This window comes from Ambystoma mexicanum, chromosome 2p (assembly GCF_040938575.1).
Source record: "Ambystoma mexicanum isolate Mex_15411 chromosome 2p, UKY_AmexF1_1, whole genome shotgun sequence".
Lineage (NCBI taxonomy): Eukaryota > Metazoa > Chordata > Amphibia > Caudata > Ambystomatidae > Ambystoma > Ambystoma mexicanum.
Window position 1 is genome coordinate 781,507,651 of NC_090923.1, and position 19,143 is coordinate 781,526,793.

The following is a 19,143-nucleotide window of genomic DNA, read 5'->3' on the forward strand; positions in this document are numbered from 1 at the left end:
AGAAACTGAAAGACCCCACAACTCTGCGGGAACTAAGGAGCCTCCTTGGACTGACTAATTACAGCAGAAAGTTCATTGAGGGCTACGCAGAGATCACCAGACCCCTGATTCATCTCCTGAAGGGGGGGGTCAAGTGGGAATGGGGTCCAGAACAAGCCGAGGCAGTAAAACAACTCAAAAGAAGCCTCTCACAAGCGCCTTGCCTAGCTTACCCGGTCAGAAACAAGGAGTTCTTCCTGGAGACAGGGTTCTCTAATACGTGCTTGACGGCAGTATTATATCAAAAGCATGACAAGGTCAATAAAGTAATCTCCTATGCGAGCAAAACTTTATCCTCTGTGGAGAAAAAATTCAACGATTGTGAGAAGGCACTCCTGGCAACGGTGTGGGCATTGAAGAATTACCGCCCGTTTATCCAGGGGGAACACATCATAGTGGAGACTCCACACCAGCCTCTGCAATATCTCCAAAGTGACAGAATCCGGGCCGGAAATGTGAGTAATTCCCGAATTACTTCCTGGATTCTGTCAATGCAAGGCTTTCCTGTGGAGGTCCGATATGGCCAAAACAAGAAGAGTCCCCTCGCGCAAGGTCTGGCTGACTTGCATGATTGTGCCAGAGAAAACTGTCGCGAGGATGAAAGTCTAAAAATAAAGGACAACCTGGAGGCATACCTTAATTCCCCCCACAAAGTCTTTGAAGAGGACAAGTGTGAGGGAATGCCCACTGTCTATGTGGATGGATGCTCTTACCATGTTGACAACGACGGGGAGAAAGAACTGGTGGCCGGCGTAGGGAATGCATGGGTGAATGAGTCCCCAGAACCCTCCGCTGGATACAAAATTGGTCCCCGAAGTAGTCAGGTGGCAGAATTGATGGCTGTGCATCAGGCCATCCTCACTGCTGTCCAGCATCAACTCCACGAACTGGTCATAATCACAGATTCGGATTATGTACGGAACGGGTTCGTGGAGCACCTGGTTAATTGGAAAACCAGAGGCATGTTATGTGCTAACAACAAACCCTTGAAACATGGGAAGTTGATCCAAAACATTGATGATCTGGTCACCTCGAATGAGATGACCATCTATTGGAAAAAGATCAAGGGCCATTCCAAAGTAGAGGGACCAGACAAAACTGGAAATGACTTAGCTGATCAGCTGGCCAAAACCGGGGCCATCCAAGGGGATCTAATTGAGATTGAGTCCCTATTGGGGGAAATCCAGGTCACTGCTATCACTAGGTCCCAGACCAATGCTCACAACGACCTTTCAATTGCACAATGGAGTAAGGAGACCCCTGATGCTGATTTGATTACCGCTCAGAAGGGGGATCCAATTATTGGTAAATTTTACCAGCACCTTGAGGACCCTGAGAACTTTCCCCTGACGGATACCGATTACATTGGGAAAGAGGACCTAAGAGTGTTGATGAAATGTCCAAAAATGTTCCGAATCCAAGACGGTTTGCTGGTAAGGAAATCCAAAGCTGGCCACGATCAGTGGGTGGTTCCTACCTCATTCCGAAGCCTGATGTTAAGTCACGCCCATGATGCGGCCACCGCCGGTCATAGGGGGTTTCACACAACATTGGAAATCTTAAGAGAGGTTGCATACTGGCCACACATGGGCCAGGACCTCAACCAATATTTGAAGGGTTGTCTTGTGTGTGCACAATTTCAGCCGACATCCCTCACACACCGGGCGCCTTTACAAAAGAGGGGAATGACACTGCCATGGTCAGATTTACAAATCGACTTTGTAGGCCCTGTGATTCGCTCGGCTAGGGGGAATAAGTACATGTTGACTGTGACATGCTTGTTTACCAAGTGGGTGGAATGTCTCCCAGCCCCAAATTGCAAGGCAGAAACTGCAGCTGCCTTGATGATTAACCACATCTTTTCCCGTTTTGGTCTACCTCAAAGGATTGAGTCAGACAGAGGTAGCCACTTCACCAGTGAAGTAATGACAAAGATGTGGGAGATACTGGGGGTCAAGAGAAAGCTGCATATTGCTTATAGACCAGCTTCTTCTGGGGCAGTAGAGAGATATAACCGGACCATTGTGAGCATCTTAAAAAAGTTTGTGGCAGATTCTGGGCCAAGTTGGGATATCCGATTACCTCTGGTCCTAATGGCTATCAGATCTACCCCTTCATCTGCAACCAAAATGTCACCATTTGAGTTGATGACTGGGCGCAAGATGGTGCTTCCGCAGCATTTGCTCTACAGGACCCAAGAGCAGACACTGATAAATGCCTCCACTACTCATGAGTATGTAGAGAATTTAAGGAAACACCTTCAACATGCTTTTGCTTATGCTCAGCGGAATCTAGAAAGATCAGCTGATAGCATGAAGACCCATTATGACCTGAAAACTTCCAGGAAGGAATATCAGGTGGGAGACCGGGTCTATCTATACAACTTCCAAAGGAACCAGGCCAAGCAGCGCATATTTTTGCCTACATGGAAGGGACCCTTTGAGATCGTCGATAAGATCTCCCCTGTGGCCTACAAAATCCACATCCCCAAAGGTCCTTCGGCAGCGGGGGAAGACAAGTGGGTCCACATAAACCAGTTGAAATGTTGCCATCCCAGGCACACTCTGCAACAACTGGAGGAATCCTCTGGAATCCTAGCGGGTACTGTATCAGACTAATTCAGTTCCAATCATAAAACATACCACATCTAGTCTCTAAAATATTGTGATTTGCATGAAACTGTCTCTTAGTTATACTGTTTTTTTTTTCAAAATAAGAATGTAATGTTTCGTGATGATGAAATGCATATGCTGCCCCACTATCTCAACGGTGGTGGAAAAACGTCTATGAATAGGTATTGCCGCTCTTCCTTTGTCGTCCTAGGAGAAAGAAAACCTTGAGACGGGCCAAGGAGGACGATCCGGAGACCGGGAGCTGAGACGCAACGGGCTCGGGGTACCGCCCAATCTTCCCATCAGGACCGGCGAGGAGAACCGATCGATCAGTACCGGATGGAGAAGAAGATGCTGAACTGTGCCATCTATTGGAAGAAGATGAGGAAACATCCCAGATCTTGCGAGTCCCATCAGTGAAATAGAATGGCCATCGCAAGAGGGGGGCTTGTGGGATGTATTTACCCATGCATCCGAGCCCTACCTCAAAACTGTGCAGTACTGACATGAAAACATCATGATGGCCAGAGCTTCCCAGAAAATGCACAGGGAAATGCAGGAAGAATAGGCTGCCACCCATTTTTGCCGATGTTATGGGCTGCCTAAAACCACCATTGGACTACCCGCACAGTAGTCTGAAACCATTGGGAATGGCAATGCTGATTGCCAAATGCAACCTAGAATTGTGGGGAATTCATTTCTTAAATCCCAAAAATGGGTGCAGTACCAGTACTCACCACTATCCAAAAGCCGGCAGTTTAAAACCACCCTGTGTTTCTCTGAAGGCAAGTCAAAATGCCTATTTTCAAACATTGCAATATGTGCAAAATATTCACTGAACACCAGCAGACATTTGGTAGAATGGAGTTTTGTGTGCCTACAAAATCTGGGAAATGAAGAGCCCAGAACAATGCTTATAACAAAACTAGCTGAGCTATGGAGTCAGCAGTTTAAGTTGCACTGGATTTAAAGACACTAAAATCTAAATGTTTAAATTGACTGAGTGACCTACTTTTGAGTGTCACATAGGTTGCAATTGTTTAAATGTCATAGTTTTGCACTTAGAATCAGCATTCTAGCTGCATGTGTAAAATTGCAAGTTAATTTAAAAAGCAACAAATAACATGACAGTAGCTGAAAGTCTGGCTTAAGGAACTGAATTCTGCCTGGCAACTACCCCCATCAGGAGTGAAATTTGAGTCACCACTGTGTTCCCAGGCCAACCTTCCTTTTGCTGCCCACACTAAGGATATGCCATCTATCTGATAATTGAATTATCTGTGCTCTGCAGGAGAGTGAACAAAGCCCTCTTCACTCAGGCAAAGGTTTTTATTACCGCAGTCGTAAAATGTAGCTTCCTCTTGGCAAGAGCTGGGAGGAGCACTGCCTGTGAGAGCAAGCTGGCTTGGCAGAAACTGGAAAGACTGGTTTCTATACCATGTGCTGGGGGTAAACCACACCCCTTTGGAGCCAGAACATAACTTTAAAAAGATGAATAACTCATAGAGCGGACATGTGAAAATTTTATAAATGATACCATAATTCTTGTGATTTTTCTGCCCACATTTTAAGAGGTTTTTCGACCCGGTGGCATGTTCAGGGGGGTGTCAGCGGAAAAGTGGATATTACTCTAAATGTATGCATGTTAAAAATCTGAAACTTCTTCAGTTAATGTCCCTACTCCCTGCACACATGTATGTAAAGTTGGGTCCATGTCAGAAATTGCAAAATCAGTTAAAAAGTGAAATATGTGCCAGTTCTGAATGCAAGCTCCCAGGAAGAGCAGAGTTTGAACAGGGGATACCTCCTGTAATGCATGATGGGTGCATATGATTTTAAAACAATATGTACCTCTGCAAATATGTATTTGTTTCAAATCTAGATGTGTGTGTAAGTTGACAGGAGGAGTGGACTTTCTGCAGGCTGTAAAATGACATCACTCTGACCCAACCTAGCTCCCCCAATCAAATGATAAATGGAAGTTTGACCAATTAGAAGCTGAGAGAGAGGTAGGGTCAGTGATGCTAGAACACACCCACATTCTAAACACATAAAAGCAGACAGACAGGACAGATAGGGACCTTTCCAAATCCATCTGCAGCGGGACGCTCTGCCGGAAAAATCCATACTTACCTCCATCAACCTCCAGAAAGCCAAACTAGAGACTTCAATCTATCCAGAACTAAGAGAACCAGAGAGAAAGCAGTGCTGTACCCAGAGAGACCCAGACCAGCAGAGAGAGCTGACCCAGATCACTGTGAAGTGCAGAGGCCAGACCAGACCAGACCAGAGTCCAGTCTAAAACCCTGACCAGATCCGTGGCGAGGCCCATTTCACTCAAGAATATAGTGTGAGTACCTAGAAAACTGTGCAGAACCAATCTCTTAGTTAAAATAATATAATTCAATCTATTTAACCTAAGTAGAACTGCCTCCTAGCTGTCACCTGTCATTCTAGCTGCAAAAAGCTGCACTTGTCTTTTTGAAACTTTAAAATTTCAAATCTGAAAAACGACCTTTATTTAATCGCTCATATCTCCGCAACCGTTTGTGCTAGAGACTTGCAGTAACTTTTATCTGAAAGCTTAGAATCGTGGCTTTCCTATGAACCTAGAACCGCATTCCTACCCCTTATAGTTTTACCGCAATCGCGGAACACGCATTCGCGAATTTTACCGCGATTTGCAATTTCTTCACATGTAAAAACTGCTGCTGTTTGCCTTCCATTTGCCAGAAATTCGTTTAACCTGCTAACTATCCCTGCCTCATTGCTAGTGTGAGCCTGGACTAATATTTACTAGATACCACTCACCCTGAACCTCTGAAAGGGAATCAAAAAGCATTTCCAGCATATTTCTCATCCATTGCTAGCACATATCAAAGCATTTGGGCCTGTGTTTTCAAAACTCCTATCTGTGTTTTAAACTTCTGTTGTCTAAGCTTGCTGGATTGAACTGATTACATTGATTGCATTTCTGAGAACTGTGTGCTTTCCTCCCATTTCCTTGCATTGCATAAAGAGGGGGGGAGTGAATAGCCAGAGAAAAGTGATTACATTGTTTGGTTGAAATCATATTGCGTATTTTCTGTACTGCATTCATTGAATATTGCATCCACCTGAGCTTACATAAAGCATCCTCTACCACATTATACTTTTGTTCCTATTTACCAGTGTGCTACCTTATCCATTTCATGTCAACTCATTAGTGATTATAAGAAGTGTGCTAGTGCCAGATTCTCCGTTGTTGATTTTTATCATATCAGATTAAGTGTGCTATTCAATTATTAATTTATTATAAAGCGTGATATATATATCTATTTTAAATTATCAAATAAACCTTTTAAACTTGCAAAACAGAACTACTTCTTGGCTCAGTGGGGTCAGGGGGATTCCAAGAGAGGGGTGTTATATAGGGGTAGTCATCCAGAACGCATGAACTGGACCTAAAGATATATCAATAAGGGTTTTCATTCAGTATTCTAGACTAGGCGTTAACTTAGCTGTAGTGCTGAATTGAATCCTCTTACAGGGTCTGAAGTGTGGAATTCCTTAGAAAACATCTTCTGGTCTAGGGTTCTCCATCTCCCCAAAGGCACCGCCACAGTGTGTATTAGATATGAACTTGGATACATATCTATGCAAGCGAGAGTCGCTTGGAAACTTCTAAGCGTTTTCAGGAAATTAAACGCGAAGATCACATTGCCCCAGATGGATATTTTATACAACCTACAGTCTGCCAAGCCCCCTACAATTGTATTCCAATGGAACAAGCTATGCCATGATGTGCTTAGCACGTATGATACTACGATGCAACTGCTGCTTGAAAACCCAGATGCCGCAAAACTAAAGATCTGGAGAAATGACTGGATCCAGACCTGTGATAAACGAGCCAAATCGAGGTCCATGCTTGAAGTGCCGGCTGAGGCAAGAGCATATGGATGTGTACCTCCGTATTTAGCTTGTTTTCCGGAGGCTCGGGCCTCTTATCTCCACTTTAGGTTGAATGCTATGACAACTAAAGAACGCCTCTGCTACTGGTCACAATCCCCGGACTTGGACCTTACTTGTCGTTTCTGCTCCACCTCCAAAGAAACCCTGAAACATCTAATCCTAATGTGCCCCGAGTTTGAGACTAAAAGAGTTAACATCTTTAGCCCAATAACAATGAACTTTCAATTCCTCACCCGAGATGATTGGTGGAGAGCCCTGTTTGATGGGTCAAACAGAGCGGTGCTATATGCACTGGTTTCTTTCCTCCGTGTTATAAACGATCATCTACACGATGTCTCGGTGGATTCGATCGCTGGGACGCTCTGAGATCCGTACCCGAGCCCATGTTATGGGAAATAGATGTAGAGATGAGGGCTGGCACTGATTCGAGACGAATGTAAAAATATTTTGGCTTGGCTTGTGTTTGTTTCTTTTTAAAGGGTTGTAATATAACCCAATAAAAAATAAAATAAAAAAAAAAATTATGTGGGCCACTGCGAGTTTTCAATGGGTATTGCTGATAACGCACACAATTTAGTTTCAGGGAATGCTATTCAAGGAGGAGCATTGTTCTTTGCTTGTCTGAATTCTTTGCAGACCATGGCCATTCCATGTGCTCCATACAATGAGGTGCACTACGGTAAGTGTATACTGAAGAAGGGATTGCTTGCCGTTTCAATGGTAGTCCTTGCAATCGTGACAATGCAGTGAAGTTGAAGTCTATTTTCAGTCGGGAAAGCCTCATGGGAAAAGTGCAGAACGTATTCAGACACACTTTTGCAAAATGTGCGTAAGGCATTTTGACCCACTATAGGTTCACATGGTGTGAATAATCAGAGTAAAAATTTCTGAGTAGCAACTTTATTTATTTGTACATTTCCTTATAATTGATTAGAAAATTTAGCAAACTTTTTTTGGTGTGAATGTAGGTTATCAAAAACATTGAAAATGTGATCCCGAGGAAGGCGTATAACTGAACTTAACCCACAAAAACGCCCTGAATGTCAAACGTCATGCCGTATTGTGATTGTTCAAATACATGTTCTTGCTTTATGTCATGAAGAAACGTATATAACAAAGATGCATACTTTTTTTAACTTCAATTGTGTAATCATAACATGATGCGTATAGCATAGGTGGACTAAGAAAACGTGATGGTGGTTAATGCTACAAATACTGTATATGAGTTGATCAAATAATTGATTTCAAATACATTGTAAAAATGTCTAGAAGGAGCATTTTCTCTTTTTTGTTTTCATATGCAAACTCCTGTCCTTAATTCGGATTACTCCTCTTTTATATAGTACCCCCATCTAGACTGTGCTAAAAAAAAAAAAACTCTAGTATGACTAGTATGTAATTCGGTAAGTTGAAAATGTCAATAGGAAATACCGTGAATGTTCTTGTGTGAAGAATGTGCCATGTGCAAGTTCTGTGAACATGTGAGCTATGTGCATTCTGCACAGCTTGAGCATGGACATCTTAGTGAATAACCAAGCATGGGAATACGATGGACAGGGGCAATATGCCCATGAAAAAGCTTGGAAAACTATTGATCAACATTAATTTGCACCTAATAACTGTGGAAGTGGACGGAGCTTACAATGGGCCTCATTACGAGTTTGGAGGTAGCCATGCCGTCATGGCTACCTCCAAACTCACGTGCGGGTCCCGAAAAAAGGGAATTACCAGGCCATTCCGACTTTTGTGGGCCCGGTAATTCCCATTATCGGGACTCAGACCCGATACGGCCGATTCCCATTTGAGCCCCCATAGGGCTCAATGGGAATGGGGAGGATGCTAACAACGGACCCGTAATGACAGGTCTGTTGTTAGCATCCAGGGGCCAGATTACAGAAACTTTGCACCGGTGCAAGGGCAAAGTTGCACGGTATTAGCACTAGGGCAAAGTTTGCCCTATTTTTAAAAAAAACTGGGACATATTAGAAAACTATTGCACCATGACAATTGCACCCTGGCATTGTATAAGCACCTGGGAAAAAATTGCCCTAGTGCTAGAAAGATACATTTTGGATGCATTTTTTCACCAGGGCAAAGTTTGCCCTAGTGCCAATACCATTCCGTATTAGCACTAGGGCAAACTTTGCCCTGTTGCAATAATGCTGTGAAAATCTATATTTTTTGCCCAAGAGCAATTTTTGCCCTGATGCCTACACCATGCCAAACTTCACTTGTCATGGTGCAATAGTTTTCTAATATGTCCCAGTGTTTTAAAAAATAGGGCAATCTTTGCCCTAGTGCTAATACCATGCAACTTTGCACTTGCACCGGTGCAAAGTTTCTGTAATCTGGCCTCTGGTCTGCTTGCAGGTGCTGGTATGCACGTCTGGCCAGACCAGACGTGTATACCGCCACCCGCGAGCAAACTCGTAATGTGGCAGCCCGGTGTGAACGGTGCTGGTACCTTACGCCACTGTTCATACGGCGGCCGCCATGGTCGTAATGAGGCCCAATGATTTCTTATGGCAATTCAGGACAAACATCCTTACCCTTACCACTTTTGTGGTTGAATCTCCTTTGATTCACAATGATCCACCTTGCCTTCTTACATGCACAGCTCACCTGTAAAGAAGCACCCTAAAGTACACAGGACAACATGTCTATCAGGAGTGTGCAACCGGATTGTGAATGCGTTTCCCTGCCTTTGGTTTTGTCACAGTTTCTGGTATAGCCCACAAAGCCACAGTATTTCTATACTTTGGGGAAGGTGAAAGCTTAAGGACTGAGATCAGATGACAACACCAAGCCAAACAATGCATGTATTGCATCAGAGTAACATCAGTTGCTCTCCTCAGTAGAGTCACTGCTGATGGTTCTTGATGTTATTCCTAATGTTGTTCAATCCATGTGGAAGTGTGTCTGAGAAAAGCGCAACACATATTTCTGATTTTAGAAGAAGATTGGCTAACGTTCCACTGTGACATTTTGGTTGTTTGGAAGCTTAAGGGCTGAGATCAGATGACAGAATCAAGGCAAGCGATACATGTATTGCATCAGAGTAACAGCAGTTCCATTAAGAAATTAGCCAGCTATATGCAGATCAGAGAGAGATAACCACGGCGGATTTAGATATACCTACAGCAACGCACACACAATCAAGTGAGCATCCACAGTACCCAGTCATTTCGTTTTTACACTGTGTTTTGCTAGTAGTCTATAGTTTGCTCGTGCTGTAAACTCTTGCCAGTCAGGGCAGTTTGTGAATAGAGGCTAGGTTGCGTAAGTGCACTCCTCTGCATGAGTGGGGGTGTGTACCAGTGATACGCGTGGTTTGCTAGTGGTATCCTGAATATTCTGGTCAGGTGCATGTGGCACAACCGATGAGTGAATTCTACACCAAGTGGTAGCCTGCCAGACATTTGACAGAGCTGGGAGGTGTTGTGAACTGTAGAGATGCGTGCACTCATGTTATGATCGTCTCTTTTAGGAATTACCTTCAGCAATGGGGAGAAATGGAAGCAGCTCCGCAGATTTGCCATGTCGGCCTTGGGGCATTTCGGAATGGGGAAGAGGAGCATGGAGGAGAGGATCCAGGAGGAAGTTAAACACTTAATCAAATTCTTCAGAGACACACAAAGTTAGTTGCTAACTCTAGCTAATGCCACACTAAAAAGCAACAATATGAATAATTTCAGAAATGTGGTGTCTATTTCTGACATTGTTGGATTTTAAAAAATATATATTTTATGAACTGCAATAACATGCTTGATACTGCCACAGAGTGTCACACTAGGTATCCTGTGGCTTATATGAGAAACACGGGTTCTAATGTGTAATCTTTCCCTGAAAGTCCTGCTGTCACCAAACACATGCAAAGACTTCTATAGTGACTAATATTGAATGAATGCATGTATGGATGATACTGTATTTTGCACAAACTAGAACGCCAAACATCACAAGACCAAATATCAACCTACATTAAAGCTCAGTATTTTCTGAAAATGTGGTAAATTAAAAGATAGCATTATAGACATCTATAACTGTTATTTGGTCATCAGTGCAATGTTCTTTTCTGCTCTATAGTGTTAGTGTTAGGTATGTTTCACAGTAAAGGTATTACCTTAGTTGCGTCCTGTCCTTCCTTAAGTGGGACATCTGCACCTGAGACAGACTTTACTTAATACCCTTTCCGCCCACACTAGAAGTAAGACTGCATGAAACCACCAGAAATGTGTCTTCTATTTACATGACTATGGAAATGATGCTGTATTCTTTTGAGTTAACTGTAGGAAAGATAGAGGGAAAGGCTGTCCCCAGGAAAACCTCACGTGGGGAAAGTAGGACAAAGGCCAGAACAGCTGGAAACTCAAGAGGAGTAGATGAGACACAAGACAGCGATGAGACATGAGACCGACTCAAGAGGAGTAGAGACCAAAGGGGAAACAGAGTCACAAACTTTGACAGAGTGCCATATCTCGAGGGTTTGAAAGCCCTAGATTTTTTAAAAATGTGTTTATGAATATAAAATAATGCAGGTAATTGTTTCTGAATGGGAGGTCTGCTAACAAGAACCCACTTTTTTAACAAAAGTTATATGCCAAAAACAATATGCCTCTATGCGCCTTCACTGCACCAGTCTCCTGTCATCTGCAGTACCTGCTCTTTAGCGGCACAAGGCAGGTGCAGTGGTTACATGCAAATGTATACAACTACTGGAAACAAAGTCCTCGCAGAAAAATGTAGCATTTTTATTTTTTCAGTTTTTATCTCAATTATAATAATTGTCTACCTTAATCAATCTGGTGGAAGGTTACTCTCTAAAAATAATCCATGCCTACTTGCTGGTATGGTGACTGATAAGAGCACACAATTATTAAAGCAATATGACATCATAGAAGTCTCATTTCTGTTAGCCCAGGCACAAGTATGGCATGGCAATGTATATTTGTATTTGTTTATTATTTGTATTGCGCACCTAACCCTGAGGTAACTTGGCGCTTGAAAAAACTTAAAGGTTACAGACATAGATGGGCATACAGATTAGAAGCAACAAACAAACAGAAAACAGAAAGGACCCTGGTTACAGATGGGTCTAAATCTGGGATGCAGGAAAAGAAATACAATAGTAGGCTAACAGGCGATTGAACCAAAGTATAGACAATGTTCGGCAAGTCTAGTGAGTACTTCTTACTGGGTAGGTTTGTTACTCAACCAGTTTTTTATACTGGCTTTAAAAGTGAGGAAGGAGGGTTTCTGTCTGAGGGGGATGGGGATGGAGTTTGGCCGCTTGGACTGAGAAGCTGGCCCTTCCTGCTGTTTTTAGATTGTATCTTGGAACCACTAAGTTGTGTGAATGCAATGATCTGGTAATGCGTGTGGGTTAGTGTAAGCAGATTTTGTCTGCCAGGTATTTCAGGGCTGAGTTAGTGAGGCATTTGTGGGTGATGGCCAAGGTGCGTTGACTGATTCTGTCATGGATGGGTAGCCAGTGGGCCATATGTCTGTGTGTGGAAATGTGGCATGGTTTTGGGAGATTGAGTGCTGCTCTCAATTAGTTATTCTCTAGCACCTGGAGTTTGTTTAGGTTGTATTCCAAGGAGCCAAGGAAAAGTGTGTTGCAGTAAACAATTTTCGATAGAGCATGTGCTCTGGCCAACGTTAAGCAACTATTTGGGGATTAAAAGTATTTGCAACTATACATCAGATTATTGGTATAGGCCGTGGAGGACGCAACACTTTAGACCTGTTTTTTAAGTGAGAGAGTTCAATCAACGTAATCCCCCAATGTTTTTATCTCTTTGGAGACGTTGATTATGTTGTTATCAATGACAAAGGAGTAGTATCTAGTGTCGAGTTTGTTCAGGTGTGCCTGAGTACCCACGATCATTAACTCAGTCTTATCGTCGTTGAGACAAAGGCCGTTGGGGGCCATCCAGACTTGGATTTCCAGATAGATGTTGTTAAGCAGTTTGGAGTCGTGGTCGTAAGAGCCAGTGAGAGGAATAAGGACTAGAGTGTCATCTGCGTAGTTGGTGTAGACGACACCCAAGTTGTATAATGTGGGTGAGACACCGGATCCCTGAGAGACACCACACAATATCGGAGTTGGGTCAGCTGAGGCCAAGGGTGAGAAGACTCAGGTGGTCCAGTTTGATAGGAAGGATTTAACCCAATTGGAAGCATCAGTGGATAATGCTGCTGCTGTGGTCAGGTGTTTGGTGAGAATTTGGTGGTCGACGAGGTCGAAGGCTGCAGATAGGTTGAGTAGTAAGAGGATTGCTAACTTGCCTTTATCCTTCGTCTCATCCCTTTGTATTTTTAGATCTAGGAGGGCTGTCTCAGTTCCATGTCTGGATCTGAAACCAGTTTGTCTAAGTCCTAGGATATTGTTCTCCTCTAAATGTTTCTGGATTTGTAGATAAGCTACGCAATCCAGAATTTTTAGAAGGAACGTGACGGTGGTGATGGGCCTATAGTTAGTGGGGACATTCGGGTCAAGGTTGTTTTTCTTAAGTAATGGCATAACCCAGGCTTCCTTGAGGTTGTTAGGTACCTGATTAGAAGCAAATTAGGAGTTAATCAAGGTGGTGATGAAAGGGGCTAGTTTTTTTGCTCCGTCCTTGATGATGGTTGCAGGACAGACATCGCCTTGGCAGTGGGGTGGTTTTAGGCTTTTTATGATCTCTTCAACTTCTTGGGAGTTCCTTGCGAGAAGGAGAAGGAGGTGCAAGGGTGGGAGGTTCTGTCTGGGTTGGGATGGAGGGGCTGGGAGCCTGTGATGAGACTTTCCTTTTTAGCTTTGATTTTATTTTGGAGTAAAGTGATTTTATCTGCAAGGGCTTGTTGGGTTTTAGTGCACCATTTTGTGTTTTTGTTGCAGTCTTGTGTAGGTGGTGCAGGCGATTCGAGCTCTTTTAATATGCTGAATAGTTCCTTAGTTCTGGAATTCCCATTCTGGATTCTGGAATCGTAGGTGTCTATTTTAGCAGAAAGGATGGCCGTTTTGTAGATTGTGGATGCTGACGTGAAAGCAGTTTTGTTAGATATGGAGGGTACTTTGTGCCAGGTGGCTCCTGCTGATCTTTTTTAAATTTCTGAGACTATTTAATTTGGGGGTGAACCACTTGTTGAGATGAGCCAATGGTTTGGCTTTCCTGCGTTTGAGGGGGGCCACAGTATCTAGAGCAGATTTAAATGTGCTACTGTAGAGGTCTACCAAATGGGTCGAGATTAAAGAATTTAGTCTTGTTAAGGATGTCGCTAATGAGGGGTTGGAGACTGTCTATAATGATGTCCCGACAGTTTCTGGATAGCGATGGGGGTTCTGGAGTGGTTTTGGCCAAAGAAGGTCCAGGGATGGAGAACAGGATGAGATGATGGTCTGACCATGCAACAGGTTTATTTTGGGTGATGGAAATGGAACAGTTAAGGTCAGAGACCCAGTCCAGCATTCTGCCTTTGGAGTGGGTAGGTGTTGTTATTCTATGTATAAAGCCTATGTTAGAGATGGTGTTGTCCACTGCTAAGGCATGAGGATCGTTAGGGTCCTTGAGGCCCAGGTTGAGGTCTCCTAGGAGGATCGTTTTGGATCCAAGTTTGGTATGAGTGGAGAGGAGGTCCAGGATGTCGTCCTCAAAGGAAGGCCAGGGGACCAGGGGGCCGTTAGACAAGATGCATGAGTATTGTGTGGGAAGGCGTCAGGGTTAGTTTCACCGATAAGAGTTCCGCCAATGGGAGGCTTGTGTGGGGCATGGCTCTAAGGGCTACTTGGGATTTGGCCACCATTTGTGCCTGAGGTTCTGTCAACTCTGATGATGGTATAGCCATCCGGTAGGGCTAGAGAGAGTGCAAGGCCTGCTGCCTGGTGAAGCCATGTTTCTGTAACAGCCAGGAAGTCTAAGCTGTTTGAGTTAATGAGGTGAGAGATCTCTGTGGCATGAGCCACGAGGGAGCGTGCATTGATGAGGGCTCCTTTGATATTGGCGGATGGTGGCAAGGAGATAGGCTCTTGGAGAAGGGCTTGAGCTGTGGCACTGCTGGTTTTGAGATGAGGGTTTTTGGGCTTGACGGTGACTTTATGGTTGAGGAAGCGAGTACCTAGTCTTTGTTTCCGAGTATGGAGTGAGAGTGGGATGAGTGGTGTAGGTCGTGAGGCGAAACGGTGTATCCACTAAAGGGGGCTGAGTAGGTCACTATTAGCTGTGTTTGGGGTTGCTGCACTAGTTGGACTAGTGTTAGGTGTGGGTAGGATAGATGGAGGCAGGTGGATGGGTGTGACTGAGTGAACTAGTGGTAGGATTGAGGCTAGGGCCAGCGTAGCTCTGTGGAAAGAGGACATGGTATTCTATATGCAGTAGGCCAGTTCCAATAATAACAGTTGGGGCTCACAAATATGCAGTAGGCTAAATCCAGAGTTAGAATATGGGTCAAGTATGTAGGCGCTAGGCAGTGCACACAAGTTGCCAGCGTGATGACAAGCAGGCACAATAACACTGTGGATGTAACAAAGAGCAATAACAATGTGGATATATCAGGAGCAGGACGTTGCAGACACAGGTATCAGGCACTCGGACACTATGGTATAATGTGCGTGCCAGATACAGTGGCAAGTAGATGGGCTACAACTCTAGGTACTGTCGGACCACGAGGCGGGCAGTAAAGTACAAGAGTAGGCACCATAAGTATTGGGGGGACAGCAGAGTTGTATAAACAGATAATCAGGTTGTATGATTGGCGTGGTAGCGATGAGATACAAGTGTGCACGGGTAATGTATATGTTGATGATGGGAGATCACTTCGGAAAGGGGTGGACTACGTGGAGTAGCACAAGTTATTGCGTTAGTAATTGGGTGCTAACATGATGGCGGCAGTTTGGTAATTTTCGAGTGCTAATGAGGCTATGGATAGGCAGTAGAATCGGAAGGGCAAACGTGGTATAACAGACACATGAATCAGTTTACCTCTGCTGCAGAACTGGCAGGGGGTCGGGCCCTGGTCTCTGGTCTGCTCTGGACAGTCTCGGGACAGTTGCTAGCCTCAACCTCAGGGCCTTCCCTTGAAGGGGTGGCTCACGCCTCCCGGCACGTGGTAGGCTCAGATATTGGATGGAGGAGCAAATCGAGATGTGACTGTGCTCTGATGAGGAAGTGGGGCTGTAAAAGCAGCTCCGGATTCACAGACGGCCATCTTAGAAAGGCCTGTGACTCTTGTTGCTGAATGGCGTCAGGTTGCACAGATATGGATGCAGAATCAGGGCAAAAGTAATCACGGCTTTCTAGCTATGTGAATACAGTGGTAACCCGTGGCAATGGTTACCGAATATAATATGATGGGTTACCGCGCCTATAGCGCTAAGAGTGAACCCACTAATAGCAGAATGATGAAATCAGGTAGCACCCGATGCATACCTTGGAGGTGCTGGGCTTCAGGGAGGACTGCAGGAAGGCACTGCTCTGGCAGCGTTCGGAAGCTCCTGCTCCTTCTTAAGCAGTTCTTAGGTACTCATGGCTGGCTTGGCTTTCTCCACTAGTATCAAGTTAGACAATAGCCAGGTGCTGCCCCTGATTCCCAGTTGAATACGTCCCCTCAATTCCCCAGACATCTCAGACAGAGATCTCATGGGATTCTGTGTTTAAAAGTCAGCACTGACATAGCAATACTAGTCCCACGCTAGGGTGTTGCACATCAGAGATCCTTTAAAGTCAGAAGGCATGGGAAAGGGGTGGATTTAGAGGAGCCAGAGATGGAATGTAGGGCAGAAGGGGGTCCCACCATCTTGGTCTTCCAGCAGGTCTCTTTTCTGTCAAACCCCCTACATTTCAGGAAGGGCAATGCTCTCTGATCATGTTGCCACAAGACAAGGGGCATTTGTCACAGCAACAGAGATTGGACTTTTTAGAGTAGTCTTGATTTGGACAAATCCTCTGTGAGAATGTGTCCTTATAAGTAAGGGGCTCTCACTCCTTTATTTATCTCTGGACTTCCACAAGAGCAAAACACGTTTGTCTGGACCACTGTTGTGGAGACAAATAATCAAAGAGCACTCTGTTAGAGAGGTAAAAATAGAAGGCAACCAAGGCAGAGGAAAGCTCTGCTCCCTAAACATCCCCAGGGCACATTGGGGTGAACTCGTCTAGCACCTATTCCTCACTGGGCAGCGCTGGAACAAGAACCCTGTCAATGCACGTGAAGGGAACCCTGCCGGTATAAGCCAAGATTCCAGGAGAGGGAGCGCATGAGAAAGACCCACTTTCTTCTGAAGCCCCTGGATTGGGACAGTCACAGCAAACTAAAAGCCCAGGAGTAACTGTAATACTGTATTTTACATCTTAAGAAACTCTTCAAGTAATCATGTTGTCACACTGGTGGGCGGAGATGAGACATGAGACAGACTGTTTCTGCACATTAGTCACCCAAAATAAAAAATGTTGCACTTACAGTTAACTGCCAGATAAGTTTGAAATGCAGTGGAGATGGACATGGGCTGAGTGCAGGCGGCTTTTGGAAGCTTTGTAAAGAAAGTGGCCTCCCCTCCATCAGTAAGGATAGTAAGGCCACATTGATCCAGAACCTACAAGCTTTTTAGGAAGATGGGGGGATGGAGGAGACCTACATAGATAGTAGTGATCTGTAACATTATGGGGCATGGAAGTAGATGGGGACAGTCTTAGTGAAATCTGGTCCCACCATTCATCCCAAAGGACGGGTAGTGTCATTCTCAGAAGACCAAGAAGGCTAAAGCAAAGAACGGTGATAGTAAAGAATATTGCCTCTTACATGGTTTCTGATGAACAGAACTTTAATAAGGAATCTGGTGGTAAAATGGCCACGGAGGATGGCACACACTTCCAAGAGTCTGGGAAGGATATGGGAAAAAGAACAGTTATCAATGGTCCTAATTTACAATATTTGGCCTAGGTCTCTCAAATAGCCTTCAGACATAGACTCAGTGATCACATTTCATCACAGCCACTTCAACAGATGTGTAATAGGGATGACGCCCCTGGGTCTATCGATTGCTGGATGGGTGTTGATGCATTCTTTTTTTGACAGAGAAACCATTCTGCTAAATCTCTTACGCTATAGCTCAAGGGTAATTCCCTATCTGAGAGACTAGACTAGGTGATATTCCACCTGAACTCCAGTCGAGTCTCAAATATCATGTGGTGGGAGTCAGTTGCCATTTTTTGCAAGGGTGTTTTGATTTGTTTACTTTCAGTGATCCAATGTGTAGAATACCAGATTCGATCTCATGTGATTACAAATGTGTGTGTAAAACCAAAGACAATTTGAAAATGGAATGCCATTTTGGTAATTCTGACAAAAAGATCTGTTTGTATATGACCTTAGCCTCCACAGCATGTGAGCCATTCCTTTAGCATACACGTGCCACTAAATATCTTGGAATTGCCAGGGTCATAAAAATCTGTTTGCAGAATCTAACATTTTTCCTACCATTACATGTTTGAAAACTTGAATGGTGAATACACTAATGATAGATGGTTATACTGCATCTTATATGCCCGCTTTCCAAAGTCTGAGTAGATGGCTGGTGGTGGTATCATTACGACCACTGCATCCTCATTCGGGCTCAGACAACTGTTTTTTTTTTCATAAACACCAATTGCATATTGACCACAAAATTGTAAAGCAATCACTGGTCCCATCAATGCGCCATGCTGCTAATAAATAAAACTGTATTGGAATCCATCTAAATACGCTCTGACTGAGATATTGGAGGGCTTGAATGGAATCTTTACTATGAGGGCATTGGGGCGGGAGTGGTAATATACTTGCCATGCTAACGGTAAGTCTGCCAACCCTTCTTTGCATCTGGTAAGTCAATTGGGGTGAATCAAGCCCCCTTATTTCCACTTCCATTCGTTGAGCAGCCTTTTGAGATAATATGCAAAGACACTGTGGGCCCATTGGATCCCCAAACCCTCGCAAGGGACTGGTACATCTTGGTCCTAGTAGATCCTGCCACCCAGTCCTTAAAGACATACCCTTGAGGAGCATCAAAGCTCCTTTTGTAGCAACAGATATAACTAGGATATTCTCCTGTGTAGGATTGCCTAAAATGGTGATATCTGACAGGGCTCCAACTGAATATATGAAAGTGATGTCAGAGGAGTGTGGAGTACCTTACAAGTTCTCTACAGCTTTCCACACAAAAAACAATGGGCTTGCTCAGAGATCTCACAAGACCCTGAAAGGCATGATAGTTAGCTTGGTAGAGCACCTGAGGAGGCAATAGGCTATGCTCCTGTCATCTCCCTGTTCACCTACCCGGATGTAACACAGAGCAGAATACGGTTGAACCATATTTGAGCTTCTGCTTGTTCATCTTGATGGGGTCCCCTCATCTTGATGGTGTCCCCTAGTCTAGTGTATGAAGGATCGAAGAATAATCCCTTTATCCCTTTCCATGACATGGTTGACTATGTACTTGGGTTCCGATCCAAAATGGCCAAGCAAAGGGAACAGAGTACACAAGTTCGCAAGGTAAGCCTATAGCTCATGAAGCACTGATATGATGAGA

General features: G+C 44.2%; 1 protein-coding gene across 1 annotated transcript in view; it reads left to right on the forward strand.

Moving 5' to 3' along the window:
• The window catches only part of LOC138567794 (cytochrome P450 2F2-like), an 832,705-nt gene that overhangs the window by 250,327 nt on the left and 563,235 nt on the right, over positions 1-19,143 (forward strand). Inside the window, exon 3 of the mRNA XM_069646284.1 lies at positions 10,090-10,239. Within this exon, the coding sequence (XP_069502385.1) occupies positions 10,090-10,239 (150 nt within the window). The remainder of the gene's footprint in view (positions 1-10,089; positions 10,240-19,143) is intronic.